Source organism: Anthonomus grandis, chromosome 2, assembly GCF_022605725.1.
Source record: "Anthonomus grandis grandis chromosome 2, icAntGran1.3, whole genome shotgun sequence".
In the NCBI taxonomy this organism is placed as follows: domain Eukaryota; kingdom Metazoa; phylum Arthropoda; class Insecta; order Coleoptera; family Curculionidae; genus Anthonomus; species Anthonomus grandis.
In genome coordinates this window covers 16,687,507-16,710,937 of record NC_065547.1, presented here as the reverse complement: position 1 = coordinate 16,710,937, position 23,431 = coordinate 16,687,507, and the positions used below count along the sequence as shown (strand labels likewise).

The 23,431-nt window shown below is 32.0% G+C and overlaps 2 protein-coding genes across 2 annotated transcripts; both read right to left on the bottom strand.

Annotated features, from left to right (window-relative positions):
- Positions 1-40: 40 nt before the first annotated feature.
- LOC126750517 (eukaryotic translation initiation factor 2 subunit 2) lies at positions 41-22,689 on the bottom strand. The gene is made up of 8 exons (XM_050460158.1): positions 22,493-22,689; positions 15,019-15,094; positions 14,746-14,884; positions 14,466-14,665; positions 14,142-14,287; positions 10,256-10,449; positions 469-607; positions 41-239 (listed from the first exon to the last, which is right to left on the bottom strand). Exons 1-8 carry the CDS (start codon positions 22,508-22,510, stop codon positions 195-197), a joined length of 957 nt encoding a protein of 318 aa, XP_050316115.1. The 5' UTR covers positions 22,511-22,689; the 3' UTR covers positions 41-194.
- LOC126750516 (dnaJ protein homolog 1-like) lies at positions 20,883-22,378 on the bottom strand. Its single transcript, XM_050460157.1, has one exon. It carries the CDS (start codon positions 22,223-22,225, stop codon positions 21,146-21,148), a length of 1,080 nt encoding a protein of 359 aa, XP_050316114.1. The 5' UTR covers positions 22,226-22,378; the 3' UTR covers positions 20,883-21,145.
- Positions 22,690-23,431: the final 742 nt, after the last annotated feature.

The window sequence follows — 23,431 nt, the reverse complement described above, 5'->3', positions numbered from 1 at the left end:
TCTGAGCATTTTTTTTTTAAATTGATCAATAAAACCCTACTTTTCGGAAATCATTTATTATAAAAAAATACTTCCGAGGTGTAGAGTACACAATTTTATATGCCGGAGAAATTAGGTAAAATGTGAATCTAGAACGCGAAATTACAAATACCCTAATATAAATAAAATATTGCAGCCTAATGGTTGGTTTGGTTCTACGTCGCTTTCGCTCGGATCGCCGCTCTCTTGGACGTGACGGCCTATTGAAAAAAAAAACACCATTAATAAAATGGCACAAATTTAAGCTTAGCCATAAGGTTTGAACCTTTGGGTGTTACACACATATTACAAAACATTTTTATAAGTAACCAAAATTCTTTTTTTTATTCTCGACACGTGTGTTTCGAGAGTTAAAAGTTGTTTAAAGAGTTTTGGTTGGTGGTAAAAATATTTTGTGATTTAAGCTTAAGTTTAATAAAATATATTTACCTGGAAACCGGATTTGATGCTAGCGACTGAACACCTGGACCCGCAGGTTTCGCACTGCAAGAAGAACAATCTCGTGTCTTTTTGCAGGATGGTGTCTGGAGATCTACACGTGTGACACGTCACGTATTCTTTAATGTACCTGAAAATTATAAATTTTGGGTTAAATTCATGAATTTTATTGTATCTAGTTTCTTCGATTTGGGAATTTAAACGTGTTAACAAGGAAAATATAATCCATTTTAGGTAAGTAAAGCAACTGTAAAAAAAGGTAAATACGAGGAACGTTCAATAATATTTCTTACTGGGCAGCCTTATTAACTAGAAAATTATCAAATTGGTTTCAGCTTCATCACTTACAGAGTGCCATTTCTATTGTCGATTACAGTTACAATTTTTTATTATAACAATGAAAAAAGTTAGAAGAGGCTATTTTGACGCTCTTCTGCGACAAGCTTGTGCACTTGAGCAAGGTATCGAAGACCAAAATTACAGAATTAAAATTTCAATTGTTACAACATCCACCGTATTAACCAGATTTGGCCCCAGTGACTTTTTCCTGTTTCCAAATAGTTAATCATAAAAAGCAATAAAATAGCTGATCATATGATGTTGTAATTTTGGTGGAGTATTGGCTTAATGAGGATTTTCTAAACTCGGAGTTGAAGTTCACTGACTTTTCCGTCTGGATCGAAGTTACACAAAAGCGGAGAGATAAAGGGGTGGGGGCACTTTGATTGCTGCTCGTAAATGTTTTAAAGCTAGGTTATTACAGACCAGTGATTCAACCCTGGAACAGATTTTTGTGCTGGTATCATGCAGTGACAAGAATATCATTTTTGGTGCTGTCTACATCCCTCCTGCTTCTCCTTTATCAATTTATGAGAAATTTGACTCTACATCCATGGATCTTCTTTTGTCTTGTGTAATCTGCCACATGCGGTATGGAGGAACTCTTTGAACGTACTTTGTGTTGAGACGGTTGAATCTATATTACCTGCAAATGTGCTATGTAGTTGTTGTAACTATCTTAATCTTAAGCAGATGAATGGCTTGCCAAATTTTTTTGGTACATTTCTTGAGCTGTTTTTCTCAAGTTTGTCTGATGTTGAAGTCATATATGGCACTGAAAATTTATCACCGGCTTCAAACTACCATTCTGCTTATGAAATAAATATTCCTATTAATTATTATTTAAATCTTAAGTATGATGTTTATTATTATGATTTTGTAAACCGAAATTTTGTTGCCATTAATAATTACCTTGCTAGCATAAATTGGGATACCGCTTTTAATGAAAAAGATATTAATAAATGCATTGATATTTTTTAAAATAGAGAGCATTTATTTTACTGTTGACATGTTTGTTCCAATTAAAAATTGTAAATCAACTAATTTTCATACTTGGTTTAGTAGAAAATTGCAGAATCTTGTTATTCAAGAAAAGATTGCTCGTACAAAATTCAAAAATAGTAAGGATCCCATGGATTATGTTAATGTTTCAAATTTCAGGAATAAATGTAAAACTCTTTGTGATGAATGTTTTAGGTCATATTTATATTGAAAGATTAAATACTGAAATTTCTCATGATCCTTCCTCATTTTGGAAACACATCAATAGATTGCGTAGGTCTGATTCATATCCCAATAGCATGTATACAGAAGCCGAGGCTACTGGTAATGGTCAAGATAATTTAAACTTATTTGCTAGCTATTTTGAAACTACATACAGGCAACCTATCAGCAAGGCTCCTGACTATAAGTTTGATTACAGTCTGGATTTAAATCACTTGTCTTTTTCTTTGTTGGACATATTTGATGAAATTTTACGCCTTCCTAACAAAAATTCTTTTGGCCCTGATGGTATCGCATATGTTTTTTCTAAAAACCGTGTGTGTGTACTCGGCGTTAGCCTCTGCATCACCTTTTCCATCTTGCTCGACATCAGGCAAACTTCCTGGTCACTGGCAGGTAAGTTTTTTAATACCAATTCATAAAAATGGCGATAGAACTGATATATGTAACTTTAGAAGTGTGTGTATTCAGTCTGTTGTTCCTAAGCTGTTTGACAGATTGTTTTCTGTGGGATTTTCATAGCACCGTAGGCGATTGGTTAGTGATCATCAACATGGTTTTCCTCAGGGTAGACCTATGCTGACTAACCTGTTGACTTAGACCAGTATTATTTGACCAGTATGACTTGACCAGTATGATTTGATCGGTGCTTTTGAAAGGTCTGTACAGGTCGATAGTGTGTATACTGACTTCTCAAAGGCCTTTGATAGGGTTGGTCATGATCATCTGGTTAGGAAGTTTGGGGCTATTGGCTTAAGACTTTGGTCGAATTTTGTCACAGTTCTTTGACTGGTCGCACATAGTTGGCCAGGATAAATATGTTTCTAATGGTATTCAAGTATCTTAAGAACTGCCTCAAGCTTCGCATGTTGGGCCGGTCTTTTTTAAAGAGATTTGGGTGATATAATTGTTCATTCAAAGCATCTTGCTTTTGCTGATTTTAAACTGTATAAAGTCACTGAGTCATATTTAAATGCTGAGCTACTTCAATTGGATTTAAATAGTGTTCCTGAGTGGTGTAATAGCAATAGTCTGGAACTGAATGTAAAGAAGTGTGTATGTATTTCGTTTGGTCGTTCTAATAAAATTATTAATTATCGATACACAATCAACAATAACAAACTTGCCAGTTACTACAGTTAAAGATTTAGGTGTTCTTTTTGATAGTAAGCTAACTTTGTTGCCGCACATTTTGAATATTATTAACAGAAGTATGCATAGTCTTGATTTGATCACTAGAAATAGTGTACAGTATGTTTCACCTCACTATAACAAATTACTTTATTACTGTTTAGTGTGTTTCTTGCTTGAGTATGAGTCTCTAATTTGGTGCCCTTAATATGATTCTCATAAAGAATACCTTGAGGCTGTACAGAGAAGATTCGTAAGATCCCTTGCTTATAGAACTGAAATTAATATTTTTCGTAATTAATATGCTGCCAGTGTCCAGTTTAATGTCCCTAATCTTAAAGTGAGACTGCATCATTCTCATGTTTTAACCTTTTATAACACCTTAAATGGTTTATATCATTGTCCTACCATCTTGGAAGCAATTTCTTTTAACACCTGTCAAAGAAGGATTAACTGTCCTATGTTTCGTTTACCATTTCATTCGGCCAACTATGGGTTTTTTTTCCTCCACAGGCTGGGACTTTGCGTTTCTTTATTGAAAATAGTTTGTATTCATTTTCCATCACCTTATGGTCATTTAAATCAAACATTATTAATATGAGACTTTAACCTACGGTCCTTGTATAGTGTTAATTTTTTAGCTTCGTTAATGATTGTTTTTTCCGAGGTTTTATCTTTGTATATTTTTTCTTTTTATAATTCTACTATTATAATTATATTTGTATTATTATATTATCTAGTATTATTTTTGTAAACTGCCTCTATCGTATATTGAAATAAATAAATAGTTTTGGTTTCAAAATATTTTTGAAAGGCATAAAAAATTTGCAAAAATTAAATGCATAAAACTTAGAGGAGATTATGTTAAAAAATAAAAAACAGAATTTGTATTTTACTACATAATCTCATAAAAAATACTTTTTTTTAAAAATTATTCAACATTCCTCTTAGTTTTTATTTTACATTTGAACACTAACTAATAAACTTAAATACTGTAACGGAGTCGTTAACTTGCGATTCATACCCCAATTTTGATTGGAGCGTTTAAAAACAGAGCTTTCAGTGATTTACTCCAGACCAGACTGCAGGGAGATACAAGGAGCAATACCTTTTTTAAAATTACTCATAGAAAATAATTTGACCGATTCATTTCCAGAAACTAAAAAGCTCTTGGAAATACTCATAACTATTCCGATGTCGACAGCTGAAGCCGAACGTTCTTTCTCCACTTTAAAGCGCATCAAAACATTTTTACGTAATTCTATGGTGGAAGAACGTCTGGTAGCACTATCGATGCTTTCAATGGAAAAGCAAATCGTCACGCAAACTGTAAACTTCAACGAGATGGTTATAGACAAATTTGCAGCCAAAAAAAATCGAAGAATAAACGTAATCTTCAAAAAATAGCTATTATACGTTACGATGTAATTATAAATTTAATATATATATATATATATATATATATATATATATATATATATATATATATGTATATATTTATTATAATGTATACGTTTAAAATAGTATATGTGTATGCAGTTAATTTCACATTTAAGTACCGAAATCTAGGTGAACAAGGTCATAAGAGTACGCTCCTGTCGGGAAAGTACAAGGCAAAATTTTGGTTGGCAAAAGTTCGCAAGTTGCATGTTCTTTTTATGTTTATTTGATATATTTTTGGAAGGTAAAATGTCAAAAAGGGGCTGTTTTCAGACACATATCTGGACTAAATACTAGTTTTTTTTTAATAAGAATACCTATATAAACACCATTTAATGAAAGCTATAAGGAAAAGTTTAATTTTGTCTAGTTTAAAAAAACATCTTTGATTTCTCCGCGTTTCTCCCCTTTTTTGCAATCTTTTATATTTTATCGATGAATGTGCAGAACGCATCTCTCACCTAACCACGAGCCGCCACTGGTTGAATCTATATCATCTGCAAATGAGCTATGTAGTTGTTGTAACTATCTCAATCTTAAGCAGATGAATGGCTTGCCAAATTTGTTTGGTACATTTCTTGAGCTGTTTTTCTCAAGTTTGTCTGATGTTGAAGTCATATATGCCACTGAAAATTTATCACCGGCTTCAAACTACTATCCTGCTTAAGAAATAAATATTCCTATTAATTATTATTTAAATCATAAGTATGATGTTTATTATTATGATTTTGTAAACTGTAATTTTGTTGCCATTAATAATTACCTTGCTAGCATAAATTGGGATACCGCTTTTAATGAAAAAGATATTAATAAATGCATTGATATTTTTTAAAATAGAGAGCATTTATTTTACTGTTGACATTTTTAATACCAATTCATAAAAATGGCGATAGAACTGATATATGTAACTTTAGAAGTGTGTGTATTCAGTCTGTTGTTCCTAAGCTGTTTGACAGATTGTTTTCTGTGGGATTTTCATAGCACCGTAGGCGATTGGTTAGTGATCATCAACATGGTTTTCCTCAGGGTAGACCTATGCTGACTAACCTGTTGACTTAGACCAGTATGATTTGACCAGTATGACTTGACCAGTATGATTTGATCGGTGCTTTTGAAAGGTCTGTACAGGTCGATAGTGTGTATACTGACTTCTCAAAGGCCTTTGATAGGGTTGGTCATGATCATCTGGTTAGGAAGTTTGGGGCTATTGGCTTAAGACTTTGGTCGAATTTTGTCACAGTTCTTTGACTGGTCGCACATAGTTGGCCAGGATAAATATGTTTCTAATGGTATTCAAGTATCTTAAGAACAGCCTCAAGCTTCGCATGTTGGGCCGGTCTTTTTTAAAGAGATTTGGGTGATATAATTGTTCATTCAAAGCATCTTGCTTTTGCTGATTTTAAACTGTATAAAGTCACTGAGTCATATTTAAATGCTGAGCTACTTCAATTGGATTTAAATAGTGTTCCTGAGTGGTGTAATAGCAATAGTCTGGAACTGAATGTAAAGAAGTGTGTATGTATTTCGTTTGGTCGTTCTAATAAAATTATTAATTATCGATACACAATCAACAATAACAAACTTGCCAGTTACTACAGTTAAAGATTTAGGTGTTCTTTTTGATAGTAAGCTAACTTTGTTGCCGCACATTTTGAATATTATTAACAGAAGTATGCGTAGTCTTGATTTGATCACTAGAAATAGTGTACAGTATGTTTCACCTCACTATAACAAATTACTTTATTACTGTTTAGTGTGTTCCTTGCTTGAGTATGAGTCTGTAATTTGGTGCCCTTAATATGATTCTCATAAAGAATACCTTGAGGCTGTACAGAGAAGATTCGTAAGATCCCTTGCTTATAGAACTGAAATTAATATTTTTCGTAATTAATATGCTGCCAGTGTCCAGTTTAATGTCCCTAATCTTAAAGTGAGACTGCATCATTCTCATGTTTTAACCTTTTATAACACCTTAAATGGTTTATATCATTGTCCTACCATCTTGGAAGCAATTTCTTTTAACACCTGTCAAAGAAGGATTAACTGTCCTATGTTTCGTTTACCATTTCATTCGGCCAACTATGGGTTTTTTTTCCTCCACAGGCTGGGACTTTGCGTTTCTTTATTGAAAATAGTTTGTATTCATTTTCCATCACCTTATGGTCATTTAAATCAAACATTATTAATATGAGACTTTAACCTACGGTCCTTGTATAGTGTTAATTTTTTAGCTTCGTTAATGATTGTTTTTTCCGAGGTTTTATCTTGGAATATTTTTTCTTTTTATAATTCTACTATTATAATTATATTTGTATTATTATATTATCTAGTATTATTTTTGTAAACTGCCTCTATCGTATATTGAAATAAATAAATAGTTTTGGTTTCAAAATATTTTTGAAAGGCATAAAAAATTTGCAAAAATTAAATGCATAAAACTTAGAGGAGATTATGTTAAAAAATAAAAAACAGAATTTGTATTTTACTACATAATCTCATAAAAAATACTTTTTTTAAGAAATTATTCAACATTCCTCTTAGTTTTTATTTTACATTTGAACACTAACTAATAAACTTAAATACTGTAACGGAGTCAGAAATACACTTACATGTTAGAAAAAAATATGAACATCTTTCTATTTTTAACCTCAATTTAATAAAGATTCACTTGTAGGGGGGTAACAAAGGTGTAAAAAAATTAAACATTGTTTAATCATGTTAAAAAACTAAGAAGTTGAAAATTTTAACATTTTAAATAGAAAAAAGTTAGATAAACTGTTCTAAGGGTTTCATTTACTTAAACTAAACTCCTATTACGTAGGTATTGTCACAGAGGCTTTAAATTTAAATGAATTTGTTATTACAACATAAATGGTGTGCATTCATTCTTCTTCCGACACCTAAGTCCACTAAAACTGCCTGAACTGCCTCTTTGATTACCTTATAATATATTAATTTATGTGATTGTAATGTTAAAAATGTTTAGCTGTATTAGTGTTTTCATAATAAAGGGGTTTTATCAAATGATTTACTTGATGATTGAATCTGTCCCGCTTATATGTATAAATATTATTTACATTAAAAAAGATACTAAATTTAATATCGTTTAGAATGACTATATGTACTATAATTATTGGTGTGTGGTAATAAACCTCAAAATAAAAAATGAAAATATTAGTCTAGGATCCATTTAACAGGTGTCCAAGTGGAACAATAAGAGACTTTCTGTTGTATTTAGAAGATAAATTATATGAAGCTCTTAGTCAAAAACAAAAGACAATTTTAAGGCGCGATCTGAACATTGATTTATTAAGAGAAGACTTTGGCGCAAAAACCATAAGACATATTATTCAGGCTGCAGGCTTTAAACAAATTGTCTCTCAGGCAACTAGAGTTACAAATAACTCCTCAATTTTAATAGATCACTTATTAACTAACGATTATAATTTATCTGAGACCTCACGAATATTTCCTTCGATCACTGACCATGAAATAATTGGTGCTCATCTGCCCTTAGCTAAAACCAGGCCTTTAACGACTGAAACGTCATGCTACCGAAATTTAAATCAAGAAAACATAAATAAAATTACTGAGGCTTTAGTGGGGCAAGATTGGAATTACTCTTCTACAGATGTTAATGTGATTTATAACGACTTTTTGATCATCATACAGCGTGCCGTAGATAAATATGATCCACTCCAACAAAAACAAAGTAAATCTAAAAGACATCCGTGGATAAAAGATAAAGTAAAAAAAGCGCAAAATATTAGAGATAACGTATATAAAAAATATTTTATCACTAGATTGTAAAATGACTGGGTTAACTATAAAAAATAAATAATGTGGTTTAAGGAAAAATATTTCAACCAAAACATTGATGAGTGTAAAGAAAACTAAAAAGATGTGGTCAACTTAAACCAGTTGTGGATAAAATTCTGGAGATGGTTGTTTGTGGACAGTTAAAGGACTATTTTGAGACTAACGGTTTATTATATGAAGGACAATCGGGATTTAGGAGCCAACATTCATGTGAATCAGCTCTACAGTATGTGTGTGCAAATTGGAGAAGAGAGATGTCAGAGTCTAAGGTAATCCTAAGTGTTTTTGTAGACTTAGAGCGCGCATTTGAAAATATAGACAGAAATGTACTTATTGAAAAGCTTAAACTTTATGGTCTAAGTGGTGTGTCTCTATTAATAAGATAATCATCGTTACGGGAAAGTGTATGGGGTGTCCCACAGGGAAGTGTGCTAGGGCCACTACTATTCATTATTTATGTAAATGACATTCATCTCTGCCTACATTTTTTTTTATAAGTCTGTTTGCTGATGACACTCGGATATAAGTTTCAGGTGCGAATTTTTTAGAAATAAAATATCTAAACAATGAATGTATGGTAATTGGGTCTAAAACATTGTGTCAAAAATATTGTGCGTTGGGTCAAAAGATTAATATAAATGGAGAGGATATTGCTTTTGTGTCTAGTATTAAGTATTTAGGTGTAATGTTAGACCCACAACTAACATTTAGTAATCATGTTGATTATATGTGTAAAAAAATTGGCAAAAAATTGGATTTTTCTATCGTATTTCAAAATCTCTGTTGTCCCCATGGGCCAAAATGTTAGTTTAAAACACTACTGTTTTTCCCCATTTTTCATATGCAAGCTCTTTGTTAATTTCTTGCACAAAAGAAGATATTCATAGATTTCGACTACAACAAAATAAAGTTATGCGCATTTTATTAAATTGTGATAAATATACATCTATAAAAATAAAGCATGCAAAAAATACTTTAGGCTGGCTAGATTTTAAGCAATGCATTGAATAGGCAAATTATATTTTAATCTTTAAAATTGTAAACAACTTACAACCAGCCTATTTAAAGTCATATCTAATAACTAGAGACAACTTTCATGATCATAATTTGAAGTCAAATAATCAATTTAACATCCCCAGGGTAAAGACGACAGCTTTACAAAAATCGTTGTTTTACAGTGGAATTCAATCTTATAATTCCTTGCCCGAATGGGTGAAAAATGTAGATTCACTAAAGAGTTTTAATAAAAATCTAATGGTGTATTTAAGGAACTAACTATTAATTATAATTACATAAGTATAGGTATTATTATTATACCGGGTGGTGCGTCGCCGAGCAGAACATAGGAAATCCCATGTACATTTTAAGGGTGTCAATTATTGGCTTCCCTGTACATTTTACAGAAAAAATATAAGATAACTTTTTGAAGAGACCAATCTGGCAAACCCTCGGGCAAAGTTTCAAAAAATTTTAATAAGCGAATCGCTTTAATAAAAGATTCGCTAAAATGTACAGGGAAGCCAATAATTGACCCCCTTAAAATTGACATGGGTTTTCCTATGTTCCGCTCAGCGACGCACCACCCGGTATAATAAAGTGCTAAATAAACGTTTTATTTATTTATTTATTTAATTATATGTAGTTACAAATACCTCACCAAATTGATATTATGAAAATCGTTTTTTTAAACCTAAAACACTGGTCTCTAGCATGTATGTGTTTTTCTTACGCGCCGAATAAAACTACGATTTATGTAATTCCCGCACTATGTCCCGCTCAGACCAAAAAAAATAGATTATTGTCAACTATATTGGTGAATCCTTACCTTCTTAACACATTTTCTATTTGTTTCTGTTGGAAGCGACCCTTGATGATCAGTTGACTATTACCGTCGACGGACCCGCTCGTACCCAACTCGGCCAACAAGAAGTCTAGTAAATGTTTCGGCTGTCTGTGCAACATTTTGCAGATTTCTGTAAAGTTGGCGAATGAGGTCTTTTTCGCACCGATTTTAACCACCTAGGGATCAAATCAGATATAAAAGAACTAATATTAGGCAAAGAAAAATCTTGGAAGTCGTAAGTAATTCTAGGACAGTTTGGGTTCATTTATCAAAATCTAATAAGAATTAGGGTGATCTACAGATTTACTGACCTTTTATTAAAGGTCTAAGAGAGATGTGGAATTATTGATCAGAAGCTTTAAAAGGTGTGCTCAATTGTAAACCTCATCATTAAATTATGGCACAATATTGCAAAGGAAATCGCTTTTTTTTGAAGTATTAAAAGTCTCGAAATACATTAAAAGCTCTTTATTCGCGGGGTATACGTTCCGTAAATATGCTGCGAATAAAGAAACCGTGAATATGGAATGGTAATTTATATGGGATTATAGGGGATACGTTCCTAGGTACAAAATACATACATATATAAAAAATTAATTTACATGAAGTTTTTGACCATATTGATTAATTATTACCTTTAGACTTAGGCGATGGCTTAAGGAATTTTGTAATTTTGTCTTGCTTGGCATTTTTTAAAAGCTCCTTCAATTCATACTGATATTCAGCAGTGGCATTAGCAATTTGCCTCTTAAAAATAAGACTTCATTCCTTCAAATCAATTTTCATAAAAAAATCACAAAGATCATTTGCCATTTTTTTGAATTAAATGTCTCGTTTCCAGAGCTTGTTAAAGCCTCTTCTTGAATAGGCTGTGAATTTAACATTTCCTCCAAGTCCGTTTCAGTCAAATCTTCATCTTGCGATTCAAACAACTTTCACCACCACTACTACCACCAGGTTCTTTAAAATGGGCGTAAAGACTTCTCCCGGATTATTGGACCACTCAGAGGCACCCTTTTTTAGTTGCGGTCTTCAATCCATAATGACAGCGCCACTTTTTCTATTGCTGGATCACAAACAACTTCCACTGACAGTGAAATTGAAGCTACAGACGACCCTATTTTATCTTCGGATTTTTTTAACGATCATACAGTTGATTCGTTGACATTGAATGAGCGTGATATCGATACAAACGACTCTCCAAGGCGTAAACGATCAAGCATTTCTATTTTCACTTTAAGTGGTAGTACAGATTTTGTTCGCGTTAAAACTCGTTTTTCAATTTTTTTCGTCGACATTATAAATTAGAGAGACAGTGGTAGACACGTGTTACTCGGTCACAATTTTTGTAACAAATGGAATAACTATAATGGAAAAATTAATAATTAAAACAAGCGAAGAGACTCTTATATCGCGGGTATAGTTGTAATAAGGTCAATTTTACTTTTTTATTAGTCCATTTGACGATGCGTTTACAAAGGACATTTCGTTGAATACCTATTTGAATCCTTTTTATCAACATATACGTACCGACATACTGATTCGATCCGCGAATAAAGAAATTTTTAGCCGCGAATATAGGAATTGAGTCGCATTTTTTTAATCCGTGAATAGTGAAAACGCGAATGAAAGAAGCGCGAATAAAGAGCTTTTACTGTAATTCCCTTAAATTTTATATGAAACAAGAGTTATTTGACTTCTTAATGTCATAATGTGATAAATTCCGAATTTAAATATAATAAGAAAATAAATATATTAAGTTTAAATATATTTATGCTTATTTTTAAGAAAAGATATTTTACAGATCTTAACAAGTTTTTGAGTATTGTTGGAATTGTTTTAGAGAAGCTAAATCTTTCTTTAAGGACAATAATTACAGGAGATTTTCATGTACATTTTGAAATCCCTGATACCTCAAAACAACTTTCCAATCTAATGTTGTCCTTTGGCCTACAGAAGATGGTTAATTCTGATACAAGATTAAATGTGTGTATAGAAAATTTATTCTCTAATATTACTATGCACAACTTATCCTGTAATCCTTATGACTTGTTGCACCTCTCAGACCACAGGGCCATAATATGTGTTTCGGATGCCTTAAATATAAACAAATGAATCAAGAATAACGTGAATACCATGAATCTTTTATTTTAATTTCAGCCGACGTTCTTTAATGTTGTAACTGATCAGAGAAAAAATAAAATATAATTAAAACAGTACGAGAATGATTTGATATTAATACTAGATAGTTTAATCATATTATAGAACTTATAGTTGTTCTGTTGACCAAACTACCTGTATTTTCCCCAATTATACTTAAAAAAGCGAAAGTGGTTTCTATATGTTAAGGGTAAGAGATCTTATGATGAACGAACAAATTATCGTCCAATTTCTCTCCTTATCATAATTTTTTAAAATTTGCGTCAATTTAAAAAAAAAATCTTTATTATGAAAAGAAAAACAATCTGTTAAAAGACACGCAACTTGGTTTTAGAACTAACAACATTGGCAATAGATAGATTCACACAAAATATCACAAAAGGATGGGAATTCGGTAAGCATTCATATGCTTCTTTTTATGACCTCACTAAAGAATTTAATTGCGTCTCTCATGGGTTCCTTTTTCAGAAATTAAAATTATACCATCTGGATTTGTAATGGTTTGAGGCTAAATGAGTTCTTCAGGGTTGCAGTCAGCATGTTGGTTTTATGAACAGTGTGTCAACTGACAGAAAGATAAATCATGGTGTTCCACAAGGATTAATAATCATCCAAATATTCAACATTTAAAATGTATCCTTTTTGCAGATGATACTAGTAATTTTATAGGGTTCTTACCTTGGTGAGTGACCAAGGTGGATTGTCGTTGACTATATCTAAACATACATTTTTATATTTTGGACTCATACTCTGTTATCTGCATTTATTTGCTGATTCTGTATGAAAGTTTGCTTCTTTTTAGATGTTTTGTTTGCTATATTTATTTGAATTGTGTTTAGATTTTAATATTTATTGATTTAATTTTTAACTTTTTTATATTTCTATAACAATAGCCATTGGACTTAGATTTTGACTTATACAAACACATACTGTGTACTGTTTTAATAAATATTTGATTTAATTATAAGTTTTTTCCACTGAAAAAGTGCAATTAAGCAACAGGGAACAACTTTACTATAGGAATGATAGAAAATATTGCAATGTCACAAATTTTCCCAATAACCCTGATGATGCCTTACACTTACACAAATGCCTTACAAAGTTGCAGATTTTAGAAAAAAAAAGTGTTTTATTAATGATCGTTTCTATATAATAAATAAATTAGACTTATCTCTTTTGTATTCCACACTGTAGAACAAATTATTACCAGAACTCCCCTTTGGCAAGAATGGTAAAACCTGTTCATTTGCATTGTAATGATTTTAACCTCGATTTCTTTCAGACAAATTTGTTACAGTTTAAAAATAGACTAAAACTTAAGTTTCTAGAACTAGATAAGTCATAGGTAATTCTTTTGTGACACTGTAGCCCAATGCTATGTAAAATTAATCTGAATTAGTTATTTATTGGCCATATTGTTACTGCTTAATTTATAGTAAGTTTCAATTATTAATGTAATATCAAGATACTATTTTTGGATTTTATCTTTTTATATCCAAAAAACTTAATAAATCAATCAATAAATAAAATAATAATCGTTTATATCAATATAGCATCTCCCCGCCATTCTTAATAGATACCTATCAAATGGTTGACCAGGACTACACTAAGGACAAATATTTTAGGACTATGTTATTTTATAAAAGATTTGGTGAGAAATGCCTCCCTTTCCACCTCAACAAAAAAACATTTCTTTATAGTTTTTTACCTGCGGTGGTCTCATGACGAACTTCTGTTTCTTTCCAGCAGCCATGTCTGGATTCTTATCCCTCATTATTTCAAAGGCTCTATTTAACAGCTCCTCATATGTGTAATCTCTATCAGATCCGGTCCATGTTACTGAATTATCGTCGACTAAAACAAAGCAATTCTATTACTAAAACCACCCTTTAAATATCTTTTTCAATCTATTGAAATCTTAATTTTAGCTTAATGCTACTGTACCTGGTTCTACAATTCTCTCTACCATGGTGCCGCATGTTTAAGAAAAATAGCCATAAAAAAATTCACTTAAAAAAAATGAAACGCTTACCATTCTCCTTATCCTCTGTTTTATCATCGACGTCTGCCATGATGTCATCCACGTTGGTCTTCTTGCTCTTCTTCTTTTTCTTTAGCTTGTTAAAGTCTAAATCGAAATTGTCGTCCATCATTTCGTCATCTTGACCCACCCCTTCGCCGCCCCCCGTTTCATCTTTTACCTCGCTCAAAGCAGCATCCAAATCCTCAGTACTAAAAAACCCAAGGTCCAACTTTATTAGAAACTAACAATGTGTGATGACAATAACATGAACTGTAAAAAGTTGATTTACCTAAAAGGCTTCTTCTTTTTCTTCTTCTTTTGTTTGGTGAAATCCAGGTCGATATCTGCGGTATCATCGGCTTCTTCAGCGGCTGCCGGAGCCTCAGTTTCTTCACCACCTCCGTTTGTAAACATTTCAGAGGAATCACCTAAAATTCAAACAATTCAGAACGTTCAATGAATGATACCCGACGAATCAGTTCAAAAACAATGAATAATATAGATTACTAATGTATAAACTGATGAAATAGGCATGCACAATTTGATGCAATGAATGGCTTACCTTCAGCTAGGGCAGCGTCAATATCAAAAGCCGTCTTCTTCTTCTTTTTTTTCTTTTTGATGCTTGGATCAAAGATCTGAAAATGTCATAGTTATTAATATTATTGGTTTGGCTTAATGCTTTTTTTAATAATTGTAAATTAATAAAAATAAAAAGGAGGTGCTTCAGAAGAGTGTTTTTCATTTATCACATATATAATCACATTTACAACTTGGAACCCCTTAGAACAATAAAAACTATTAAATTTTAAAAACTTTATGGTATGTCTGTCCCATCAAACGTCAATCTTAAGAAAATGTTAAATAATTTTAAATTTTTTGACTTTTTATCTCAAATCTGGTTCTAAGTCAAATTCTTGAAGCTGCAGCAGACTTTAATATCTGTATTATATCTGTCTATGCAACAACAATATATGAACAATACTTTTCATTCATATACACAAAAACATAAATGAAAACTTTACCCTAAGAATATTGTGATATATAAACCTGATACAGTGATAGAAACAAAACAAAAAACAACTATTAAGCAACACAGTTCCAATAAATATTACAGTCATGAATCAAATAAATCCAGACTGAAAGTATTCCTCCAGAGTATAAAATGCACAGGATAATAAAACTTTTTTGGCCCCTTGCCTAAATCTACATTAAGAATCAATGCTTTTTATGCTTAGGGGCAGGTTTTTTTTTTTCCCATAATAGCAAATACCAAAAAGAGGGAAAGGAATATTACGCAAATTTGTGACTGTGTGAATTTGAAGCGGACAATAACAAATGTTGGTGTTTTTGAGAAAAAATAACGTGAAACAAATATTGGGCACAAAAATCCCATAAAAGAGTATCATAGTGAAGAATCAACTCAAGTAAAGTAAGCAGTCTGTGCTGTCAATCATCTAATCATAGTCTAACTTCAGGTTATTATCAATGTGTACTCTTAAAAACCTGCCATTCAAGAAGCAATGAAATTCCAACACATTAGTCTTTGAAATATTCAACAATAAATTGTTGGAGTCACATCATTTAACTCTAAGCCATACAATATATCAATTCATAAATTTAAAATTTTGACCTATGCATCCTTAAAATTGGTGTATTTAACTAAAGGTCTTGTTAATATTAGTGATTTGCACCAGTCTGTTTGTTACCTATTCTGTTCAACATTCTGGAAAGGCTAGTTCATATCGAAATATCTCACTATCTTAACTAAAATATTTATCAGTATAATAAATTTATCAGTCAGGACTTAAAAAACAGAGGATAAGATCTGCATTGCTTAATATTACAGATGATACTGCAGGATCATGATGAAAAGGTGTCACCAGGTTGTTAGAAGAACATTCTCTCACTCAAGGGCAGTTCATTTCTTGGCCTTTTGCTTTTTGTTGTGGATACTTCAGATATCTTTTTCAGTAGTTCAAAACTGAAAGTCATCAACTTGAAACTGAAGCTAATGACACTCAAGTTTTATTTAAATTTCATCCCTCTAATGCAGAGAGTGCAGCAGCTTTGCTAAATAATGGTTTACAAGCCATTTTGTAATATTGTAAGCAACATACTCTAAAATTATATCTAAAAAGACTGAGGTGCTTCTTTTTTGTTCTGAACGACATCTAAATATACTTACAAATATACTGCCACTGGTTATAGATAATGAAATATTCTGAATATGCAAAAAATGTAGGATTGTATTTGGATGAAAACTTTTATTCATTTTTATTATTAAATTTTTCGTTCTTGTAAACCACCAACAGCTATATATCCTCAAAATGAATAAACTAAATGGAATTATTTAAAACATACAGCTATGAACCACTTTTCAAAATCTAATGAGATTTTGAAAAGTGGTAATGTAAATAAATAATCTAATGAGCTTTAATTCTTCTGTTTGCTCTGATGAAGGCCTAATATAGGCCGAAATATGTTTAAAAATACATGTTCAAAAATAACATACAAAAATTATGTTCAAAATACATGTGGTGGATTCAAAAAAACTTTTCATATGTATTAAACTTGAGGAGCACATCCTAAGTAAGAGACTTTCTTCAAGATGCTTTGCAGTGAGGAAAGTTAGGGAGGAATTGAAAATGGATATATAATACCAACTGGATCGAATTACATATTTTTCTTTATTTGAGTCACCAGTTACATCAACAGTCACAAGTGATAAAAATAAACTTGAAAATTATCAATGGACATTTACAGACTAACTAAGCTCTAATTCAATGAAAAACTGTAACAACTGTAAGGTTTAGCTATCTCAGATAAAAATAGCAGTAGCAAAGATCCAGATGGTATTAACACAAGGATCATTAAAGCAATAAAAAATATAATAGTTCAACCTCTTACTGTAACTATTAATAAACCAATCTATAGCTTGCAATACACTTCCTAATGTTTTCAAAACTGCAAAGTACCTCTGTTCAGGGATAAAGGCTCAATTGATGACTGCAACAATTATCATTCCACATCTCTGTTGCCAATATTGTCCAAAGTTTATGAACATATTTTAAAAAATCAAATTCTCTTCTACAATTTTAAAGATGATGCCATCCAGTTACTTGAATCCTTTCTCACCAATTGAGATCAATATGTTCATTTCAGTGTTCATTTTTCGTCTCTGAAGTTTGGGGTATCACATAGATCGGTGTTAGGCCCTATGTTGTTTCTCATTTTTATAAATAACCTAACTTACTCTCAGGGTGAAGAGGTCAACACCATATTATTTGCTGATGACACCACTTTTTATATGAGCTATCACCCCTCAGAAGTTGTTAATCTAAATTACGAGACTTCAGAACAAAATCTATTTTAATGGTATTTAGCAAATCATCTATCTTTGTTTTTTATTTATTTTTATTTATTTATTTATTCATCAACGTATATAACATTTCAAGTACTTATTAATAATTAACAGTAGTCTTAAGTAACAACTATAATACTAATAAACAATACTGTGCTAAACATAATCCAAAGAGTGGGAGTAGGGCACTATCCCAAGATAGTTGCCCTAGCTGACGACTTAAATTTATTTAAAGATGTACTGAAAAAATCAAGATCTTTCGCAAATCTATTCACTGTAGAAGCTATTCTATTTATAGGACTGTTTAGTAGATAGGATGTTCTGCAAAAGGGAATGTGGAGAAGCGCCTGACCTCGTGTTGAGTAAGAAGATACATGCAAAGAGAAAAGGCACAGACATTCCGGACTTCTAACAATACCATTCAGAACCTTAAACGCAAAGCAAACATCAAAGAACTGCCTTCTACTTGATAAGGAGTTTATGCTCAGGTAGGACATGGTCTCTGAACAGGTAAGATCCAGGCCTGACTTCATAAGAGTATATCTGGCAAACCTGATAAACTTGTGCTGGATATTTTCAAGCCTCTCAATGTGAATCAGAAAATGAGGTGACCAAACAATATTGGAGAATTCGAGAAGAGATCTCACCAGGCAAATATATAGTGTCTTCAATGCTGACACATTAGTAAAGTCTTTGCAAGATCTTTTGATAAAACCAAGCAGTTTATTAGCTCTATTTACAGTATTTTCGAAGTGGTGGGAGAAAGTAAGAAACAACAGTAAAGTAAACAATTTAAAATTGCAAAGTATTAACTTCAGTCTTAGGAACAACAATGAAATTGGACATGGTTCCTTGCCTGAATCTGGAATGGAAGCTAAATTTCTGGGCGTTCATTTATATGCAGGACTAACCTGGGAGCAACACCTTGTAAGTCACTCCTAGATCTCTCAAGAACTGTTCTTATTCAGACATCTGGTCCAAGTGACTGACATTACACTTCTAATGGATTATTACAGCAACTTCCATTTTATTTTAACTTATGCTATATTCTTGCCTGGGGTCATTCTTGCTATATTGAGAAGGCATTTGGACAACAAAGAAAATGCATCTGTATAATCTCCGGTCTTGGCTATAGAGAGGACTGTCATAATTCCTTTATAAGTCTTAACATTTAAACCATACCCTGTGTGAATAATATGCAGTGTTTGTTGCACTTTAAACAAAATCTTAATCTATACAACTCTCATAAAGATTTTCACACCTATCCCACAAGAAACAACAGTAATCTTGTACCTGACTTTGGTTTATCTTACATGTGGTGCCTTATTTTCATTTGGGGACTACCTCGGATCCAATTTTAACCTGTAGTGCCATTAATTACCTGTTTTTTTTTTGTATTATTCAGATTTTATTTTAAATATTCGTTAATAATGCATAATTTTATTTGTGTCATTTAAGATGTTTAATTGAATTTGACTTGTATAAGTACTGCATTTGTATACATTATACCAACAAATCTATCTATCTATCTATCACATCACCTCGGGTGTGGCTAACCAAGGTTTTTTATTTAAATATCCTCTTCACTACTCAAAAGAGAGCAGTTAGATTCATTGAAAATGTTCCTTAAAGAGTCCCGCAGAATGCAATTTATGGAACAGAAGATCTTAACACTGACTCTCTTCATTTTGGCAACATCTTCCCTTAATTTTAAAAATTGTAACAGGCTGCAAGGTCCAAGACCACTGGATGTGACTAGTCAAAAACTTGATTTTCCCTTACAGATTCCTAGGCTAAAGTTTTATTTCTATATGTTTTTTAATTGGTGTTATAGTTTACGATATGCCTATTACTTTTAATACCTTTAATTTTTTATACTTTATGTTTTACAAAATTTTGTAATTTTATAATTAATATTTTATTGCTTTATTGAGGTATAATTATTTTCATATTTTGTTAAGCTGTATTTTGAGTATTGAGGATAAGTGCATACCTGCTTTGTTAACAAAAACGTATATTTTTTTAAGCAATAAAACATTTTTTTTCTTTAAATATACCTTATGCCTACCTCATCTTAAACAATATACTCTTAGAGAAATTTAATTTTGCCTATATAAAGATGTTTTACTAAAAGGGATATTATAGTCTTATGTAAATTATAGTTGAAGCTGTACCAGTATCATACAACACTAAAAATTTATTTTTGCTTTTTTGTTTTTAAAACAGTTTGTATTGGGCAAATGTTTATTTTTTGGTTAGTATTTATATTTATTTTGTGGATACATAGGGATTGCAGTTGTTTAAGTGGATGAATCCCATTGTTTAAGTGGTCTATGGCAAAACTTTGCCAATGGTTGTACTGGGTGTGTGCATTATGATAAATTTGTGTAGTATATGTTCTATACTTTATGTATATACCAATAAAGATGTTTATTATTATCATATTGCCTTGGCCGACTCAGTTTTGAGTTATGGACCATAACTTTGGCGCGGTGAAGAATCAACAGTCCTTCGTAAATTGCAGACTGCACAAAAAGGATTATTGTAAAGGCAATAATAAGATTTATGCTAAAAACACACACCTATAAGAATAATATAATGTATAGGTTGAACACAAGAAGTGCTGCACAGAAGAATGTAATAATGCTAAACCCCAAGCACTGCATCTGCCAAAGTTAATATGTAGTTTACAAGTTACAAGTCCGATAACAGTTCTAGAATTTACTGGAGAAAAAATATAATGGATAAGAATACCTCAACCTCAATTGAAAGATCTGGGTATAATATATATACACACAGCATTTTAAATGCTATAGAGTGTACTAAACTTGGCAGCTAAGCAGAATTAGGAAGAACATGAGAAATATAGTTTTAATATATAAGTAATTTATTATTTTTAGTTACCTTTACTTGGAATATTAAACTATTGTAATTGTATCTTTCTGCTAAATAAATAATGTATCAAATTAATTTTAACATATGTACCAAGCATTAAGGTTATCCAAAGATAACTTAACTTTTGTCTTGCTTTCTTACCAACTAAAAAAAATAAAACACAATGATAAACTTGAAAGACAATATTTATTAAATAAGCTTAAATCTTAAAACCATACAAACATTTCAAATACAAGAGAAGTTTTACAGAATATATATTTACAAACATGCTATTTCAACATATTTTTACATACATCTGGTTTCTCATAATTCCTATAAAATAAACTTAAATAACACAGTTTTAAATAATAACAAAAGCAAGCAAAGTACATCCCCTTACACTCAAATTGTATTAAAACATACAAAATTTACAAGTCACATAACATTATACTTAATTAGGCAATGTATCATACAAAATATCTTTGACAGACTGTGATAAGGTGTCTGGGAATTTAATGTCAAAGTTGACAATAAGATCCCCTTTTCGTGATGGTTCTTTTGGTAGTGGTAAGCCATATCCTTGGATCCTCTTGATGGTATTAGGCTTGATGATTTCACTGGAATAGTTTAGGGAAAGCTTCTTTGGGCCCATGGTAGGAACTTCTATAGTACATCCACACAAGGCCTGTTTGAGTGTGACCTTAGCAGTGTATTTGATGTCACTTCCTTCTCGTTTAAACAGAGCATGTGGTTTGTCTCTAATGATAAATACAATATCGGCAGGTATTTTGCCTCTTCCTTGATCTCCCTCTTGTTGGAAAGTGATTTTTGTTCCAGCTTTCCATCCTGGTTTCACATTAATTGACAAAACTTTATCTTCCTTCTTAATAGAACCATCAGGTTGCAACACCTTTCTGCTGATCTTCATCTTCTTCGTGCAGCCTTTCATGATGTCCTCTAGGCTGACATATAAGTCATATTCTATAGGGGGATCTTGTACTCTGTCTTTATTCCTGGAGTTTGGCTGTTGGAAATTGAATGACTGGCTTCTAAAGGCTCCTCCTCCGGGGCCTGCCCTGGGTCCTCCTCTGGATCCAAATGGATCTCCAGCATCTGTATCCATCTCATCATCATTCATGAACATATTACCACCTCCTCCGCCATTACCAAAGTCAAAGAAGGCAGAGAATGGTGAAGAATTGCCAAAGAACTGTGCAAAAGTAGCCCTAGGGTCTCCATGATATGTGTAAGTGAAGTTGGGATTGGCTCCGCCAGCTCCACCTCCACCTGCACCTCCAGCTGGAATTCCACCCTTGAGACCCTCCTCACCATACTGATCGTAAATGTCGCGTTTCTTTTTGTCCGATAGAACTTCGTAGGCCTCTGCGACTTCTTTGAACTTCTCTTCGGCCCCAGCAGCCTTATTTTTGTCTGGATGGTATTTTAAAGCCAGTTTTCTATAAGCTTTTTTGATGTCGTCATCGCTCGCACCTTTCGCGATATTCAAGATTTTATAGTAATCTTTTCCCATTTTTTTGTTAATAATATGCACACACTAATGTTTACTAGCTAATAAACGCTTATAAAAGCTTAAGCACTTATATAAAACACGTAAAAAAAACGCACTGAAAATGCAATCTGCTCGAAATCTTTTCGTAGAATAATGGAGGATGTGACAAGCTGTGACCTTATATTAGGTTAATATCATCGAGAAGTCTCGAGATTGTTCCAGAATTCGATAGAATATGTCGGAATCCTATGGATATTAATGAAAGTAAAGAGGTTTTTATTTACTTACCGCCTCGTCTTCTGTCATGATGGCTTTTTGGAATTATTTCTTAAATTAATCACCACGTTTTTCACACAACTATATTACAAATTTCGTGATATTTACAAGAATATTCGGCATGAAACAGACATAAATATTGCGTCAGCGCAGTTCTTTTCCTTTCTCTCTTGCAATTTCCGGTATGTTTCTAGAAAATTTTGATATTTATGACAGCAATACTGACATTTGACATTGACATTGTAATATATATATAACATAAGCCATATTTTAGCGAGTAAGCGTCTTACTCGGTTACCTTACAATGTCTTAAGCGTTACGTCATCATATGATTGCGCTCGAATGACGTCAGGTCTAACAGCTGTCAGAGTCTAAATATTAGTAAATATTAGCTATACCTTTCATCGGTATTGCATTCGCTTTGGAGACTGACCTAAACCATGAAAACACCCATTTGTATAAGTTTTCAAAACGTTTTTAGTCTAAATACTAAACTATCTAAATCCGATCTCATACATTTTAAGGATCAGATCAAGAGGAAATAGAATAAACAAAAAAGTTACTGGCTTAAACATAACCTCACTCATATTTTTTTTTCACATAGAAATAAACCCAAACTAATCAAAAATCAACTTAAAAAACTACCCGCAACCTCACCTTTACGTTCTCCACTGTATTTTTTGCAAATCTATTCGCTCTTTTGATTATTTATTATTTTCTGCATTTTTATTTGGTTTGGATGTCTTAACTGTTAATATATATGAGACATTAATGAATATATAATGCTTCTATTCTAAAAAAATTTCAAAAAATTGATATAAATATTTATTGTTTATTATTGTTTGTATAGCTTCCCTTTGACTTTGACATATCGAGTTTATTAGCGGTCTCGGGAGACCGCTAACAAACGCTTAAAGCGCCTTATACGGTGACGTCATGACTCGATCGCTC